Raw genomic sequence first — 19,497 nt, 5'->3', positions numbered from 1 at the left:
CACCATTCTTTCTCCCCCCCCCTCCGCCCATTGTTTATCATGGCTCCGGAAATGGCGTCACAAAGGCGCTCTCCCGTTCCACACATACACGTTACTAAGCAATCGTTTCCCCGAGTAACCAAACAGTGGAAGGAAAGGTTCGAATGAGAGCCAGCGGAGGACGGGTGGCTGAGTAAGGCTAAGAGAGGGACGCAGAGAAAGGGAAGAGAGGGGAAGTGGGGAGAAGTGAGGAGGTGCCGGGAAGACCTGGTGGGGGAGGAAGAAGCTCTCTCGGTGCATTCAGACGGCGTGCATTTAGCTTGCGAGGTAAGTAGGACGTCTGAATTGTGAATTGTGCCAATTGGTCTAGAGAGTCTGTCCATTACCCTGGATTTGAGCCAATGCGCCTGCATTATAGTAGATCTGATAACGGATCCAGGGTGAGTGAACACGCTAAGAGGGGAGATGTGTAGCCCTATTCAGACTGACAATATGTTGAACATTTGTACAACGCATGTACAATGTACACAGGTACAGATATGTACACAGGTACAGTTGTTCAAACGTTATGTTGAACACAGCTACAGCAGTACACTTTCTATGCCTACCATGCATTTGGAGTACCTAGGTTAACCTCTATGAACTCAAGTACAGTCATTCATACAAAAACATAGAGGCAGGTCTGCAGGATCATGGTTCCCAATTGTGTGAGTGCCTGTGTTTGTACAGCTGCATGTGTGTAGGCTCTCTTTGCAGATCTTTCCCCAATGGAGGCAAAGGGCGTGCCTGATATCTGTGGTTTCCTCCTCAAATACTCAAATGAAAATGTGAGGCAAGGTGTGAATAGGGCTCAAATCGCATTCACTTGAATGTCTGTAAGGAGGTAACACATATATAAGGCTGCATACATATAGGGCTCTTTCCCCACAATCAGGAACCCTACGTTTCCCAGTCATGTGGAGAGACCCTTGTATGTGTACCGTTGTAATGAGTTTGACTCCATTCAGACATTCAAATGAACATGTATAGATCTGGGGTCGGGGCCTAGAGTCGTGGTCCTGCAACCCCCTGTGTGTGTTCACTCATCCTGGATATGCTGTGGGAAAAGGAAATCTGACTATCTAGTTTAGTATTGTCTACCCAGTCTAGCAGCAACTCTACATTATCTCAGGTAGAGATTATTTCCAGCCCTGCTGCCTGAGATCCATTTTATTTTGAAAGGCTGGGGACTGTATGCTCAATAAATAAATAGTAAGAATCATAATTATATAGCCTGGAACCTTTTGCATGCAAAACAGGTACTTTACCAAAGCTATGCCCCCCCGCCCCAATTTCTGCCACTTTTTCTGATGACTACTGAAAGATTGCCACACATCTTATTTGTAGTTGATGTGTGATAAAATGCACCTTATTACTTGCCAGGATCATACAGACAACCAACCACCTCATGTTAGCTTGGAAGTCTGTATAAGCTTCTAAGCCAGGAGCATAAGTCCACTTTACAAGGCAATGGCATGCCAAGACGTTATATGCAGATTCCCCCTCATTCTTAAGCATTTGAGGAGTGCCTCCCTCTCATTTTACTTAACTCCTCCTTCGAAACCTAATAGCCATATCTCCTCTACAAAAGTATTCAAAATACTCTACTTCCCCCGCCCCCCCGCCGCAAAAAAGATTAAGTAAGGAATTGCTCCTCAAGCTTTCCCTCTTGTTTGCACCCCTGCTCATCATGCAACGTTAACTACTTGGTGAATGGCCGTCCATGCAGACCCATGCAGGAGGGTGGGGATGATGATGATGTCAGTGATACTTTGGGGTGCTAACTTGGCGAAGAGGCACCTTTTAGCAATAGCAATAGCACTTACATTTATATACCGCTCTATAGCCGGAACTCTGTAAGTGGTTTACAATGATTTAGCATATTGCCCCCAACATTCTGGGTACTCATTATACCGATCTCAGAAGGATGGAAGGCTGAGTCAACCTTGAGCCCCTGGTCAGGATCGAACTTGTAACCTTCTGGTTACAGGGCGGCAGTTTTACCACTGCGCCACCAGGGTGATTACATGGTGATTTTCTTTATTTAGCAGGGGGAGAGTAACTGGCCCTATCCAGCCCCAGCACAGCATCCCTCCAGTAACTGTTGCTGGTGTCTATCTTACTTTTCTTTTTAGATTGTGAACCCTTTGGGGACAGGGGTCCATCTTGTTTGTGATTTCTCTGTGTAAACTGCCCTGAGCCATTTTTGGAAGGGCAGTATAGAAATCAAATTATTATTAATAATAATGATAATGATAATAGGAAAGCAAGAAAGAAAAGAATGTACAGTGCAAAATGAAACGAAAGAAGTGTGTGAGGGGGGAATGACGAGAAAAAGAAACAATGGGTGAGAAAATATGAAGGGCAGTCTGGTTAATAGTCTGAGCAATCTAAACTGAAATTATCTACAGATTTTATCAGTGTGAAGATGGCTGCAGTATGCATGGAAGAGAGCATTTACAATCTTCTACCTCGCATCCCGGAGAAGTCTTACAAGGGACCTAGGTATGGCAGTAGGAATATTTCCCTCGGGAACCATTTTGACACAGCTTTGTGTCAGTGATGTACCATCTCCTATGAATTTTTATACTAAAATAAAATGAATTCAGCATCTTCCATCACGCCTTTGGAGTGAGAGGGGTATCAGTGACATTCATCAAGAGAAAATGTTACAGTCTTTGTCTGGCAAAATAACTCAAAATGCTAATTTAATGAACATCCTAGATTGTGGGTCCTTTATATGTGAAATTAAAGAATATCTTGGGGCTCACTGTTTGGAAATCATTTTCATGCACCAACAGAACACACAGAGGGGAAGACTGTTCCCTGTGCTTGCTTACTTGGGAATAAATGCCATTGGACTCAGTAGAACTTACTTCTAAGTAAACATTCATAGTACTAGACTGCATAGTGTACGCTGCTACTCTGAGGACCTTTACATTTATTTTAAATATTGTTCGGTTTTTATACTGCCTTTCATAAGACATCTCAAGGCATGTTAAAATACCATTAAACTCCATAAAAATCATATTAAAAACCTTAAAATCAGTTAAACAGTAAAAACCACAAAACACCAAAAAACTAAAAAAAACACCCAACCATTAAAAAAGCAACAGAAGCAGGAGAACTGAGAGGCCTGGCAACCCCTAAGGGGTAAAAGTGTGAACAAATAAAAAGGTGTTTAGTTGTTTTTTAAAAGCACCCATAAATGTCAAAGAGCGGACATTCACTGGGAGAGCATTTCAGAGTCTGGGGTCAACAACGGAGAAGGCCCTGTCCCACACGAACAACAATTCAGCCTCTCTCAACATTGGAACATGGAGCAAAGGCCCCTCTGACAACCTTGTTGGGCAGGCAGAAACCCTTGGGAGCAGGTTGTCCTTCAGGTACCCAGGACCTGTGCAAAGGCACCCTTGGCTACTGCCTCCACCTAAGCATCCAAAAGCAGAGCCAGGTCCAGCAGCACCCCCAAGCTGCTCACATGCTCTTTCAAGGGGAGGACAACCCCATCCAGAACTGGTTGAATCATCCTATCCTGATGGGCTTTTCTACTGACCAGCAGCACTTTTCTCATCTGGATTTAACCTGTTTGCTAGCCCACATCCAGCCCATCACCAGCTCCAGCTCCCAGTTCAGTACATCGATTGCTTACCTAGGATCTGATGCCAGAGAAAGGTAGAGCTGAGTGTCATCTGTGTACTGATGATACTTCAGTCCACTATAGGAACCACTCCAATGCACCACCCCCAATCCCTATGCCTGAGAGGTGGTCCAGAAGGCTACCATGTTCGATGAGAGGTCCAGCAGAACCAACAGGGATGCACTCCCTGTGTCTAGTTCCCAGTGTTGGTCATCCACCAGGGCAACCAAGGCAGTTTCAGTCCCAAACCCAGGGTGAAAGCCAGATTGAAAAAGGTCTAGATAATCCGTATCATCCAAGACCCTTTGCAGCTGCACAGACACCACACGCTCGATCACCTTGCTTAAAAAGGGAAGATTTGAAACAGGCTGATAGTTTTCAAAGTTGGTGGAATCAATGGAGGGCTTTTTCAAGAGTGGTCTTACCACCTCCTGCATGAGGATCGATGGCATCGTGCCCTCCGCTTAGAAAAGAAGCAATTGGCTCCAACCACCTACCTGTTCCTTCCCTGGCAGATTTTACTAGCCATTAAGGGCAAGGGTCCAGAGCACATACTGTTGCCTGCACATTGTAATTCTACACAATTACAATTCTTAATAGATTTTTTTCCTCATTTTCCCAATGTATATTGCTATGCACATCTCTTCTTAAGAGCTATGCTACTGTATTCAGTTCTGTTTAAATTCAGTAATAGTGGCACATCAGGTTTCTCCTCCTGAACTAGTCTGTCAGCATGAAGGGAAAGGTACCATCAAAAAGGCAGGAGGGAGAAGTAAATAGACTGGGGAACCTCCCCTTTTCACTAGGAACTGCATAAGGTGCAACATCTGTATCCTGCTAACTAAGCAAAGAGGCACCTTTCACAGTGGTGGTTCTCTTATATTTAGCAGGGGTAGAGCAACCGTCTGTAAATCAATGACAGTATTAATCTGTGAAATAAATGAGAAGCTATGTGATCAGACATCATACAACAAACATTAACACTCTGACGTAGCAGTGTCCTCTTGTCCTCTTTCAGCTTACCTTTCTTCCTTTACTAATTGAACTCTGGGCAGATGCAAAACATACTCATCAGCATTATTATTTCAGATTTGAACAGAACAATATTGTTCATCTGAATATCTTCTGTTCTCTTAGCTAGAATTTTATATTCCTTGGGTTTTAGACTGCAGGTGTTTAGAGTGCATTACTCACAGGCATAACAGTCTGTGGCAAGGTTTCTGAACCTTGGGCCCCCAGATGTTGTTGGACCACAACTCCCAGAATCCCCAGCCACAAAGGCCATGTCTGGGGATTCTGGAAGTTGTGGTCCAACAACATCTGGGGGCCCAAGGTTCAGAAACCCTGGTCTGTGGGAAAAATTAGTTTGCAATTTCTCTGATTTCAATGAATATTTGTATATTTTCTTTAAGATATGTATCAACATTTAAGCCATATGTGAAGTGTACAATACAGCAAAACAAATCACAGTGGAAAACTATGGGACCCGTGAAAGTACAATTGCCCTCTCCAAAAGACTTCCTTCAGAAACATTCAAAGGAGCCAAAGCTACCAAAGAGTATGTTTTTTGCATCACATTGATATCCGAAGACATTTTATTTCTGTTATGTATCTGTTAATTTATACATTTATATGCCCCTTTTCCAGTACATGTTCAAAGCAGCTCAAAGCAACAAGATAAACAAAACACCAGTCCCGTAAAAACAATATAGTACGATAAGAACTGAACAATATCACAAAGAAACTAAAATACATAAATCAACCAATCATAACAATCTCTTTATTGAGAAATCCCAAAAGCCCAAAGATAAAGTAAGGTTTTTACACAGTTCCTCCGAAATAGATGCAGAGTAGAATGATGCCTCAGTTTTATTTAATGTATGTATATATGTATGCATGTATTATTTATTTATTATTTCTAGAACTTTATGAAGTTCTGCACTGCTTTTCACAAAACTGAATGCAATTTACAACAAAATAATGTTTTAAATCATAATTAACGAGTATTTTGTATAGCTTACACTGTTAGGAAAGTTCAAGAAAGTAAATATTTAATAGAATTTTTTATTGATATGCTTGAAAACAGGAAGTAAAAAAACAATTTTAAATTTATAGGATTTCAACTTGAAACATTCATTTCATTTAATAATTTCCATATATAGTAAATCAAATCATTGTAAATTTGAATCTGAGAATTATCTTCTGCTCCTCTTTGGCATGATGTTTTAAAATTATTGATCTGATTACCGAGTAAAAATCTTCCAAGATCAAATTATTGATCTGATTACTGAGTAAAAATCTGCCAAGAACAATAACAGTTATAATATTATCAATATATTCAGCATTTCTGCTAAAAAAAAATACCAAAAAAATTATTTAAACCTTTCCCCCAGCATATTCTGGTGTAAAAGGTAGTACATTCAGCTAATTTAATTGTGTATTAAATTATGTGTATGCTAAATTTGGTATCTGTAGGTAACTAAGAAGCATAACTTTATTTTGCACAAACAAGTCCACAAACTCTTCTATCTATCTATGAATGATAATAATAATATTATAAAGCCAACAGTAATAGAAGCAATTCTAAAGAGCTGTCTTCTCATAGCTTGGGGCCACAACTCTACAGGCCATGCTTGGGTGACATGCAAAAATGGCAATTGATGAAGGAGCAGAGAAAGAGAGAGAGAAGAGATGATCTCAAAAGAATATTATATTTTTGCTCTGCCCTTTCTCAGCTGTCCTCCCACCCCCAGTTAAGCTTCACAATAGCCTTATGAAATGGGTTAGGCTGAATGATAGTGACTGTCCCAAGGTCATCCAATCATCTCCATGGCTGAGTAGGTATGGGGCCCTAGTTTTCTCTAGTCATAATCCTAAAATAACCAAGAACATTAGTATTGTGATCAGCAGCCTTAATACTGCTGCCTTCAAATGTTTTTAATTTTGAGCCACTTCTTCAGAATCATGATTTTTTTAAAGCACAACTACAGAATTTCTAAAAATGTACGAGTTTTTGAAACTTGACAGTGGAATGCCTTCATGTCATGTCAACAATGACGAGAACTAGAAATGTACTTTTTTATCTGCACAAAAATGTATTGAGCAGTGAACTACATGCTGTGGATTGAGAGAGTAGCCAGTGGTGTTCATGTTTCAGGCAGGCCAAACCAGGCCCACACTTACTGTAACCAGCTAGCCAGAGGCTGGCACTTCTCTTTTGTTATGCATCACAGGATATCCCTGCTGCCCCCAATAGTGACCCTTCTTAAACTGCACGATGTCACGAGGAAACATTAACATGCTGGCTTGGGCTAGAGGACCAGAATCCATAGAGAGCAGCAGAGACAAGCTAGTGGGAAGAGTGAAGCTAGAAATATAAGCAAACGTTTAGAAAGCCAAATGCAGTCCTGTGCCACTTGTTGAGAAACAGAGCTTTAAATGTTTGGTGTTGATTTCTTCTTTCTGAGAAACCTGAAATATTGGAACATTTTGCAGCTGTAATTACAGTACTATCATTTTGTGGGGGGGCGGAAATACAGGGAAAAAAGATAAAAAGAAAACGATAGAACTCACCGTGCCCCGAAGAACAGATCACCCAGTGATGGGAGTTCACAGTAACAAGAATTTCGTAACCACAAATGCAGCTAATGCTATCATTGGAGTGCCTAAGAAACCTCAACAACTTTGTGTTGACAGACAACAAGGAGACAAATTTCTCCTTGAAACTTCAGGACTTGTTCCAAAATATCTCAAGAAAAAGGTATGTTTTCTTAATGCTGGTAGTCAGTCAGTCAGTCAGTCAGTCATGTTTATTTACGGTCATAGACCAAAATTTAAAGCATACATAATAATACACATATGATATAATAGTAATATATACAGAGATCCAGTATTATCTCATCCTAACCAGCAGTTTCCAGTTTACATAATCTGGTCTTAATGGTAGTAAAAATGATGGGGCTGAGGAATAGGGCAATATAACTTAAGAAGTTGCCTTATACAGAGTCGGGATCAGTGTTCCGTCTAACAGGGATTCCCAGACGTTACAACTCCCAGAATCCCCAAGCAAAAGCCATTATAGCTGAGGATTCTAGAACTTGTAGTCAGCAACATCTGGGAATCCCTGTTGGAGGGAACACTGGTCGGGACTTTGTCCATCTAGCCCAGCACTGCGAACACTGACTGGCAGTGGCCCTTTGAGACCTTCTACATTCAAAGCATGTGCTCTGCCACTGAGCTATGGTTTCCCCACAACCCCACTAATCATGATGACCTAATCCCATCAACAAAGCATGTCATCTAAGTTTCCAAACCATGTAAAAGGAGCCCAGTTTCTAGAAAAGAGTAAGAAACTCTTGAAACCAGGAGTTCCTGTTTCCAAACATTTTTATGGGGATCTCTAGTTAAACACTTCCAGATTGCTTTTTAGTGAAAACACAGTACAGTAGTGACCAGAAGCAGAAAGTTTCTTATACTGAGTTTTTTAGGCTGCAGTTCAACAGGATTACTAGTGAGTAAACTCCATCGAACACAATGATACTTACTTTTAAATAAATATGCAGAGGATTGCACTGTTAGATCTTTAATGCTATAACTCTAAACATGTATACAGTGTGTACAAAAAACTGTAGTATACTGAATAAGGGAATGATTCAGTCCCCCATGTGGGGAAATTCCTTTCTGGCTGACTCCCTGCTCCGCATGTGGTATTGTGCTGGATTATCCCTTTATAATTCTAGGGAACATAGGAAGCAGCCTTATATTGGGTCAGACTATCAGTCCATCTAGCTCAGTACTGTCTACCCAGACTGGCAGTGGCTTCTCCAAGGATATAGGCAGGAGTCTCTCCCATCATGATCTGGAGATGCCAGGGAGGGAACTAGGAACCTTCTACATGCAAGTATGTAGATGCTCTTCCAAGAGCAGACCCATCTCCTAAGGGGCATATCTTAGAGTGCTCACATGTGGTCTCCCATTCAGATACAAACCAGAGTGAACCATGCTTAGCAAAGAGGACAATTCATGCTTGCTACCACTAGCAGGCTTCCTTTGTCCATAAAAATTACAAGAAAAAATTACATCAAATAAATGGCAAAATTTTCTTGCAGGTATTCATTTAGAGGGAGCTGATGGGTTCTCCATAAACAGTACTGTAGCGATTATGGTGGGTGGGGATTTATATTTATTTATTTATTTATTTTTAATTAATATGAATTAATACACATGGTTGTTTTTCTCTGTAAACATCAAAGACTTAAAAGATTAGGCATGGGTCTTTTCTTGTTTTGATGACATTTTAAATGTCTTCTAGGATTATGGTATGACTCCAAAATATGTAATTAAGCGAAATGAAGAAGCCAGGAGAGCCCAAGAACGTTATGATTCCTATGTCAGGGAGACTCTTAGACAAAAAGCCATGAAACGGCTCTCTGATGAAGAGAGGGACAGTCTTCTTGAGGTATGTGAGTCTCCTTAAATTATATATTCTCAAAAATAAAAGATAAATTGTACATCCCTACAGCCAGAAACAGGAGAGGGTTTATTATAAAGAATTACAATTGGAATGGGTAGATTTTCACTAGATGGAGCTCTAGAATGTAAAATTGAGCAAGTCACTGGATGAGACAAACATCTGAAGGGTTTATAGTGTTATTAAAGATGGATTCTATGGTATCACACCATTCATCAGATCCACATTAGGGGGCTCTTGTAACATAATTGGAATTAGATGTGTGTCCAAAGGTTTTGCCCTACTTTAAAGAATAACCTATGGTCTTCTGTTTTCTTATGTTACACTGATTGGAGAAGGGGACAATGTTGCTGTATACTTCATATACATTAAATTGATTTTCTTTTCATGTAATTCGTAAAGGGTCTCAAGAAAAACTGGGAAGAAGTACATCAAGCATTTCAAAGCCTTTCAGTAGAAATAGATACAATACCAAAGAAGCTTCACAAAGAAAGACTGGAACTGCAGATGAAACAATTGGAACATGACATCCAGACAATTGAGAAACACAAAGTCATTTATATTTCAAACAAATGAGGACATCATCATTAGAAATATTATTTTCATGAAGATGAAGCAACTTTCAACAGGGAAGCAAAACATACCTATTTATTTGAAAGCAGAAAAACAGTTTTAACAAATATCTTAGAATCTTAACATATTTTACTTTTTCAAGAGTTTTACATTTGTTGTCTATTTTTTCTAATAAATGTCCACTTATTTTTGTCCTAGATTTTTCAATTAGTTATACAACACAAAGAACCCTAAAGGTTTCAAATGTCTTTATAACATGTAACATCATGTACTTTAATGATTTAAGTAGATATGTATATAAAAAGGTGGGAACGATTTGTGGGATAGTTAATAAAGAGTTCCTGACATTAAGAATTCCAGTTCCTTCTGTGTATAATTTTTAAGCACAATTAGAGCTAGATCAGGGCAAAAGTTGTTAAGGTGGCAGCTATGCTTGTATAACTGTACATATGCACTCAGTGTGAATTCTGTTGCACTTATTACCTATATTGTAGACGCTTTCTTAAGAAATATATTATTTACTTATTTACAATGTTGAGATGTTGCTTTTCTGCCATTGCGCTCAAGCAGTTCATAGATTTAAAATAATGGCTTAGAATTGAATATACACAATACAAAAGGGAGAAGGAAAGAGGAAAAGAAGCAAATTCAGATACCATGACCTCTGTATAAAACAGGAGTTCCCAACCTGTAGTACTCCAGATGTTGCTGAACTACAGACACAAAATGTTGTAGCTGGGGGTGATAGGAGTTCTGCAACATCTGGTTGGGAACCCCTGGTATAAAATATTTCTGGGAGTACAGGAGCCAAAAGGTTACCGCTAAATACATGGAGAAGTCCAATTGATATTATAGTATTATAATCCATGACAATAAGGATATGATGGCAATTTCACAAATGGCATTATCCTAGAGTGGATAGCATCCCCACTTGAACCCCCAATCCAAGCTCTAATTCCTGGATTAGTAAATATTCTCACTGAAAAATATGGAGTTATTCACTTGGAATTGTAGCAGCTTTGGAAAAAGTGGAGTTCTACTCTGCTAACCATAACAGGGTGGGGGATGGATCCTGGGCAGTGAACAGTAGCAGAGTTAACACATTGAGCCTCTTCTCACGACCGCTGAGAAGGGCTCCAGAGCAGGCTGCAGGGAAAGCGTACTTTCCCCGCAAACGGACTCTCCTCCTGTACTGGCTGTGCTCTGCGTGCCCAGATGGTTCCTCACATGCCCAGGCACCCCCAGAGGGTCGTGATGTGTTGTCCTGCCCCCAGAAATACCATAATGCACTGTGCAAGTGCACGGTGCATCATAGGGATCCCCCTCCGCTCCCCGCCATCTGGCAGCCGCGGCTGATACGACCACAAAAATGGGGTTAAAGGAGTGCTCGCTCCCTTAACCTCATTTTAATAGATGGTTCCACAGGTGGATTTGCCACCATGGTGCTGCCGGGATCGAGTCCAATCTCAGCGGTTCATACGTGTGTGTAAAACCGGGCTGGGCTCCCTTAGCCCGGTTTTGTACGCGTGTGTGAATAGCCTCATTATTAGACACTTGCTGGTCCATCTCAAGGGCTCAGGTTTGGTAACAACATGTTGCTTCTACCCTGTCCCTGGCCATCAAGAGCCAGTTTGAATAAAAATGATGTACAATTCTGCTTCTAGAAGATGCAGACTTGGACTCTGGTAAATTTCCAGAGAACTTAATGGGTAACCACTGCTGTCTCTGCTGCATGCTCACAGTAAAAAGGCATGAAGGAGTTTCTCATTACAGGAAGGTATATATCCATGAGTCCCCATTAAGGGTGGAGCAGCATTTGAGGATGTTGGGAGAGACCAGAAGGCATACCCCAAAGTGTTGGTTTTGTGGGGAAGCTCAGAACTCCGCGCAAGAACGAAAACCCACTTCTGAAGAAGCAGAAAGCACATATGCTTTGTAGCCATGGAATGTTTGAATGAAGGTTCCAAAAGGAGTGGTTCTCCTGTCGATCTACAGGGCACAGCCAATAACACTGGAAGTTTGAGGGGATGATGGTGAGATAAAGAACTGGGAGAAGTAGGTAAGGGAGCAAGGAAAATAAAACTATTCTGACAAGGCCCACCTCAACACTACATTTCACCTTTCTGCTGCCCATCAATGCCCTGTTCTGTCCCTTACTCATCACCAACAACACATGAAATTTCAATTCTGATGCGATGTTTTTATCATGAGTTCCACTTCTATATCCTGGTTGACATACCATGCAACGCTCCACATGTGTTTAGTGCAATGCAAGTGCTGTTGTGTCTTCCTAATGCAAGTTGTGAAAGCGTACACCTCTGGAAATGTCAAAATTGTGCAAGGGAGTTGCACAACAGCATAGCCATTATTTCCAATAATGCGATCGCGCAAGTTGCGCTTTCATTCATTCATTCATTCCATTCATTTTGCAGCTTGAATGAGGAAGACACAACAGCACCTGTGTTGTGCAGTATGTCAGCTGCTATTATTAATCCAATTGGTAATTATGCTGTTATAACTGGACCTACTATTGCTCTGAATTACATTGCTCTGCGACTGATGTGCTTGGCCAGCGTTCGAATATCATAATGGAACATGGTGCTATTCTCTGTTTGATGCGCATGGAAGCATCTATCAACATATGGAGCAAACATATCACTTTCCATTTAAAACAGATGTGTATTTTTTCATAAGGGTCATCAGTACTGCTGATTAGAGGAAAAATAATGCTGTAATGAAAACCATTCGAGCCCTAGACACAAGGAAAACATTCTTATTCCATTCTCTCTCTCCAGGAAGTTTGACAAAATACATTTTGAGAATCCAAGGAATGTAGCTCTATATTTATATGTAAAAGAACTGCCAGAGATGAGAACCAGTGATTTTGATTATTTTTTAATGGCTTATATGCCCTGTTAGTATAGCAAAAGGAACAAAGGTGAATAAGCACAATTGTTATTTGTTATTTCATTACAATTGTTCCTTTTTATTTAAGAATGAAGAGAATAAGAATGAATACCAAGACATTTTTATAGGGCAATCTGTTCTCACCACTATTTTGGCATATCTGATTCCCATCAACGATGAACATAGGAGAAGGTACTTAGGCCATTAATCCATCTAGCTCCATTACAGTATCAGCATTCCAAGGCCTCAGACAGGAGTATTTTCACAGGAATATTTTCCACCCACATTCAGAAGTGGTTTCGGGAAATGGTGGTGGGGGAAATTTGAAGGGGGCTTCAAGTTCAAGTTATTGTACACCGCCCAGAGCCTCTGGATGGGGCGGTTTATAAATGTAATAAATAAATAATAATTAATACATAATAAGTCCCGCCGCTTCCCACAAACCCTTTTCCAAGGTGAGAAAATCTGCCATTACAGCCTCCCACACCTGCTGATTCTGCTGGTAACTGCTTCCCTAGGAGGAGCTGTAACAGCAAGAAGCCCAGGGAACTCAACACTCACTAGCAGTTCAGAGCATGGTTCTCCTGGCCCTAGCTACTTAAATAAGTGAACCAGCCCCGTGTGAGTCTCCTCTCCCCAGCCCCGCCATAAGCTTGATGTTCAGACTATTTCGACAAAGGGGATGTGCCTGACGCCTGCATCAGACAGAGGAGGGTGAGCTCTCAGAAGGTGAGGGAGGCCCTATCCAGCTTAGCTCTCAGCAATTATTTTCTCTCTTGGATTTTCCTATCCTGTCCTTAGGCCTGCAAGACTCTAAAGCTTGAGGGCACTGTATCTCTTCTCCCCAATCCCCAACACAACTGAAGGGGGATCAAGAAGTCCTGCCTCTGGCTCAGGCCCCTGAGGCTCTTATACGATGCCCTCAGTTGTTTCTCAACACACTCTGCAAAGGCCCTCGGCTATGAGGTGTGTTTATTCAGCCCCCAGGAAAGTTATGGAAAACCTCAAAATTCCCTGGTGGATGCAGAGCTGCCACCCTTGTTAATGGTGCTATCCTGCCTAAGGATGGGGACGATATACTGAAAAATCAGGATAATAAGAAGTGTGATGCAGCCCTTCGCAGGTCCCATCTGCACTGCACCCCATGAAGGCCTCTATGGCTAATTCCATCTTTGCCCATGCCTCCATCCTATGGGTCAAGGAAGGAACTCCTGCCACTAGTTCCTCCAGGCCTCTCTAAAGTTAAACAAGGCCTGAATAAACTAGGGAAAGCTGCTCCCTTCATGGCGGACTCCTCACAGGATGCCATTCAGTTACTGGCCATGGCTCTGGCAATGTTACTGTGCGCCACATGCTTTGGCTAAATAACTTTGGAAAGTGGCCCAGAAATCCTGCCTTAAGATGGTCAATTTGTCTTTTAAAAGTGGCAAACTTTTTGATGAGGTGCTGGATCCTTATACGAAAAAAGACGAAAAGAAAACCATGCCAGCCTCCTCCACAAAGGAGGATTGCAAGCTAAGCAAATCCTCCTTTCCCCAGTTTAGGGCCACCAGATCACCCTTTCACTTAATCAAAATAAACAGGACCACCCACCCTAGTCCAAACCCAGGTCTTCCTTTCGAGATGTGTCCTCACAAAGAAATTTCCAAGCCAGTCACACCAATAAGTCAAGATTCAAATGCAACAATCCCAAATGACTACTTCATAGTACCAAAGAAAAGCAGGGAGTGGAGGGCAATCCTTGACCTGACGTATGTAAATTGTTACATTCAAAAAAAGGGATTTTGCATGGAGACCCTGCACACCATCATACTGGCAGGGAAATGACTTGACTAGCAAGCCAGAGGCTGCCGGTTCAAATCCCCGCTGGTATGTTTCCCAGACTATGTTTCCCAGACTATGGGAAACACCTATATCGGGCAGCAGCAATATAGGAAGATGCTGAAAGGCATCATCTCATACTGCACGGGAGGAGGCAATGGTAAATCCGTCCTGTGTTCTATCAAAGACAACCACAGGGCTCTGTGGTTGCCAGGAGTCGACACCGACTCAACGACACACATTACTAAAGTAGACATATCTCCACATCCGCATTCACCCTCAGGACAGACAGTTCTGGTTTGCCTACAACCATCCCCTTCGGGTCACCCAGAGCCACAGTGGATGAATCTATTCGCTGGAAGGTTAAGTAGAGCTCTCTGGAAGCATGAGGTTATCCTCAGGGGGTATTAACCACCATTTTAGTGATAGAAGGTGAACTTTCAGGGAAGGGCGGGAGGGGAGGCATGGAATGGACAGTCTGGGAAACCAGGTGGGGAGTTAGAGCAACATGGAGGAAAAGCAGTATGGGGGCTTACTCCTAAGTAAGTCCACCCAGGGTTGCTACATCCTTTCCCTCCCCCTCCCTTCTGCTCTCTTATCTCTGTCAGGCAGAGAGTGACTCCCTCAGACTTCTTCAGAATTATCTGTTGACACTGTCTTTGCTGCCCACCTCCACGCCTCCACCGCCGTGGTCGGCATGCTGTCAGGCAAACTGCACTTGACTTCTGCAATAAGGCGGCCCCATTTACTTCAATGGAGTGGGCCACTTTAATGACTAAGGTAACCTCTGTTAAATTTAGCCTACTCACTGCCTATTGGCAAAGCTCAACTGGTTCTACAGTTCCTGTATCGCTAACGTTGTGCATGCTCCTGTCAAGCCTCTAGGGGGTTTGTGTGGTTGTACGGCCTGTAGGACAAGGCTGATTAACTTTGGCTCTTCTGCAGATGTTGGCCTACAACTCCCATAATCCCTGGCTAGTGGCCACGGTGGCTGGGGATTGTGGGAACTGTAGTCCAAAAACAGCTAGGGGGTCTAAGTTGAGCAGGCCTACAGTAAGGATCTAGCAAGCTGTCTGAAGTGTCCTGTCTGCATAATAAAGGAGCTGTTAGGGTCGATTCATGACCAGTGTTGTGTGTGTGGCCTGCTGATTTAACAGTGGCGACGAGGATGGGCTCCTTACATGACGGCAGGTAGCACTGCTGTATCTGCACCGGAAATATCTAAAAAGTATGAGTAAATAGTTGGTTATTTTTATTTATTTTTACATTTATATCCCGCTCTTCCTCCCAGGAGCCCAGAGCAGTGTACTCACAACAACCCTGTGAAGTAGGTTAGGCTGAGAGAGACGTGACTGGCCCAGAGTCACCCAGCTAGTCTCATGGCTGAATGGGGATTTGAACTCAGGTCTCCCCGGTCCTAGTCCAGCACTCTAACCACTACACCACGCCAGTTATTGTAGGCCCAGAGGCCTTGCCCAGGACTAGACCTGACAAGGCCTCTTGCACACAGGCCCTGCTAGATCCTGAAGGCAGAACAACCACACAAGCCACTTAGAGGCTTGACAGGTGCATGCACAACCAGCAATTTCTCTCTCCTATCTCTAAGATCTTGTGGAGTCAGCGGGGACTCAGGGAGGGACGGGTGCCTTGTTTTTTAAAGTAAAAGTAAAGTTTTCCATCGAGTCAGTTTCGACTCCTGCTGACCACAGAGCCCTGTAGTTGATAGAATACAGGAGGGATTTATCATTGCCTCCTCCCGCACAGTATGAGATGATGCCTTTCAGCATCTTCCTAGATTGCTGCTGCCCAATACAGGTGTTTCCCATACATACCAGCAGGGATTCGAACCAGCAAACTCTGGTTTGATAATCAAGTCATTCCCCTGCTGCACCATTAGGTGGCTAAAAAGTGTGCCATCTGGTCGATGTCGACTCCTGGCAACCATAGAACCCTGTGGTTGTCTTTGGAAGAATACAGGAGGGGTTTACCATTTCCCACGCAGTTTGAGCTGATGTTTCAGCATCTTTCCTATATCACTGCTGGCCAATATGGGAGTTTCAGCATCTTTCCTATATCACTGCTGGCCAATATGGGTGTTTCCCATAGTCTGGGAAACATACCAGTTACAGTGCGAAAATGCCATAGTCCAGTGATCTTCACTATTTTACAAGTTGGGCCACTTTGTAAAATAAAAAATAAAAATCTCCATTTCTGAGAGCCATTTCCTACCGCTGGGGGGTAGGGGGAGGCCTCTAAGAATAACAGAACCCTGTAAAGCCCCAGCATCACCTTGAAAGGCACACACAGAGCCCTGGCAAGTGTCATCCTCCTCTCCAGCACTTTTGCCATAGAACTCTGTGAGGAAGGTGCTGGAGAGTATGACACTCTCCAGGGCTCTGTGTGTGCCTTTCAAGGTGGTGCTAGGGTTTTACTGTTATTCTGGGGAAAGCACAGTACTGCGTGCAGATGGGAAATGGCTCTCAAAAATCGAATTTTTTAACCAAGTGCCCCCCACCATGCACCTTCCAAGAGACAGTTGTACATATATTTTATACTATATAATATACCGTAGTATATTATATTACATAATATAATATAGTATATTTATGCAGTATATACTGTAGTAATATACTGTAGTATATTATAACTATAGTACTGTAGTATTAGATCAACCTAATGGCACAGCAGGGAAGCAACCTGCCTAGAGAGCAGGAGACTGTTGGTTTGAATCCCCACTGGTGTGTTTCCCAGAATATGGGAAACTCCTATATCGGGCAGCAGTGATATAGGAAGGTGCTGAAAGGCATCATCTCATACTGCATGGGAGAAGGCAATGGTAAACCCCTCCTGTATTCTACCAAGAAAACCACAGGGCTCTGTGGTTGTCAGGAGTCAACACTGACTGACGGCACAATCTTTCCTTTCCAATATAGTTTCCAACTATAAATATATTGTATTTTATTATTTATTAATTTTGCATTTATATCCCTCTCTTCTAGGGATGTGAATTAAAGAAATTTTGTGATTCGTTTCAAGCTTGAAAGGAATAGCAAAATCCTTGAATTGATTCATTGAAACAGTGGCCAAAGACCGCTGTTTCAATGAATAACCTCAAAAGACTCAGAACATTTTGAGTGCCATTTTGAGGCCTGTTTTTCCAGGGAGAGCTGGTCTACCAATTGGGGTCGGCGGGTAGACTAGCCCTCCTCCAGATATAATGTGCCAGCCCATCTCAGAGAACTGGTCTATTTATTTATTTATTTAAAATATTTATACCCTGCCCCTCCAGTGCAATACTGCCGAGACCGGTAGACCAGTCCTCTAAGGCAGGCCGACCCTCCAAGTCCAGGGCAGAGGGTTGGTCGACCCACTGTATGAGGCGAGTAGACCAGGCCTCAGTCCCAGACAGTGTGTCAGCCTGCCTTGGAAGACTGGTCTGCCTGCTGACCCCAATTCATAGACCAGCTCAAAACACTCAAAACATTTTGAGTCGAAATGGGGATGTTTCGTTTCGAGCTTGCAACAGGCACTTTATTTTAAGGGTGTTTTGTTTCAAGCTTGAAACAGCCTGTTTTGAGCTCAAATTGATTCGAGCTCGAATCAGTTTATACAACTATACTCTCTTCTTCCAAAGAGCCCAGAGCAATGTACATGGTTATGTTTATTCTCACAACAACCTTGTGAGGTAAGTTAGGCTGAGAGAGAAGTGAGTGGCCCAAAGTCATCCAGTGAGTTTAAGGCTGAATGGAGATTTGAACTCAGATCTTCCTGGTCCTAGTTCAACACTCTAACCACTACACCACACTGGTTCTACTACACCATTTTAATGCAGGATATCCTACAACTGTTTCAGAAATATATAACATATAATGTAATTCACTGCATTATATTATTTTATACAGTGTTCATTAGAATCAACACTAAATGTGACATTGGGGAGGAAACTTGATTGCCAAAATTTATCACTGTAATGATAAATTTCCTTTTCACAAACCACAGAAATCAGATAGTTAAAAAAACCCTGCCGGTTTAAGACCAGAGTTCAGGCTATCTCATTTTGGCTCACGATGCCTTAACAGACGTGTCACGTGATCAGTGATGATTTTGTGCAATGTCACCAGTTGGGCTTGATTACAATTTGCCTTTGATGCACTCACATGGATGCCATGGGGCCTCTTTGCTGGTGCCAGGCACTCCGTCTTCCCCATTTTTAGTTGGGCCTCAAAGACCAAGGAGAAATGCAGGTGCATGGAGGGCAAGTTGTAAGCAAACACAATTGGTGACATTGCACAGCAGCATTATTGATCATGTGGTATGTCTGTTAAGGCATCAGGTTTCAATTTCCTGGCTTTGTGGAGCTTGAGCCAAAATGCGATAGAGGGACATCTTAGCCTTCTCCATGATATGCCTTTTCCCGCAGCCCTAAGTGGTACAGACCAGGAAAAGTTTTATATATATATTTTACCTGAGTCTGCAATCCTGTGCCAGGGGTTGTAGGACTACAGCTCCCTTCATCCCCCAGCCACTCGGGATGACGGGAGTTGTAGTCCAATGGGCCCAAGTCTGAGTAGTACTGCCTGCACTTACCTGGGAGTAAGTCCCATTAAGCTCAATGGGATTTACTTCTGAGTTAATAAATTTAGGGTTGTGCATAAAATGAGCTTCATTACAGCCCAATCCTATGCATGTTTCCAGAAATTAGTCACCGTTCATGGGATTTATTGCCAAAGAAATGCGCACAGGAGCCTTGTGTCACCTGAAAGACGACCTACACCCACGTATTCGTATTGTGGCACATGCTCTGGTCACAGCTCCACCTCCTCAGATACATGAAGTCTCAGTCGACATCTGAGGAAATGGCCTCTAGTCAGCTAAAACTTCCGGCACAATAAATCGGTTACAGTGCAAGCTCACGCGTGTTTACTCGGAAGTAAGCCCCACTGTAGTCAATGGGGCTTACTCCTGAGCAAGTGCGTTTAGCGCTGCACCTTCAGCCTTTTCGGAAGCACGGTATCCCTTGCGTGAGTTTGCCGCAGCCCACTAAAACGGCTACCCTTCTGGCACCTGC

The 19,497-nt window shown here is 42.6% G+C and overlaps 1 protein-coding gene across 2 annotated transcripts; it reads left to right on the top strand.

Annotated features, from left to right (window-relative positions):
• Nucleotides 1–54: 54 nt before the first annotated feature.
• Nucleotides 55–10,233, top strand: ENKUR (enkurin, TRPC channel interacting protein). 2 transcript variants are annotated; one of them, XM_053265700.1, is made up of 6 exons: nt 57–306; nt 2,430–2,523; nt 5,071–5,216; nt 7,198–7,418; nt 8,970–9,116; nt 9,531–10,233. In XM_053265700.1, the coding sequence occupies exons 2-6, from the start codon at nt 2,447–2,449 to the stop codon at nt 9,702–9,704; spliced, it is 765 nt and encodes a 254-aa protein (XP_053121675.1). In that variant the 5' UTR covers nt 57–306; nt 2,430–2,446; the 3' UTR covers nt 9,705–10,233. The 2 variants fall into 2 exon arrangements, with proteins under 2 accessions (XP_053121676.1, XP_053121675.1); XM_053265701.1 differs by lacking the exon at nt 2,430–2,523 and having other exon boundaries at nt 55–306.
• Nucleotides 10,234–19,497: the final 9,264 nt, after the last annotated feature.

Source organism: Hemicordylus capensis, chromosome 6 (assembly GCF_027244095.1).
Source record: "Hemicordylus capensis ecotype Gifberg chromosome 6, rHemCap1.1.pri, whole genome shotgun sequence".
NCBI classification, from domain to species: Eukaryota; Metazoa; Chordata; class Lepidosauria; order Squamata; family Cordylidae; genus Hemicordylus; species Hemicordylus capensis.
This window is presented reverse-complemented; position numbering and strand designations above follow the sequence as displayed.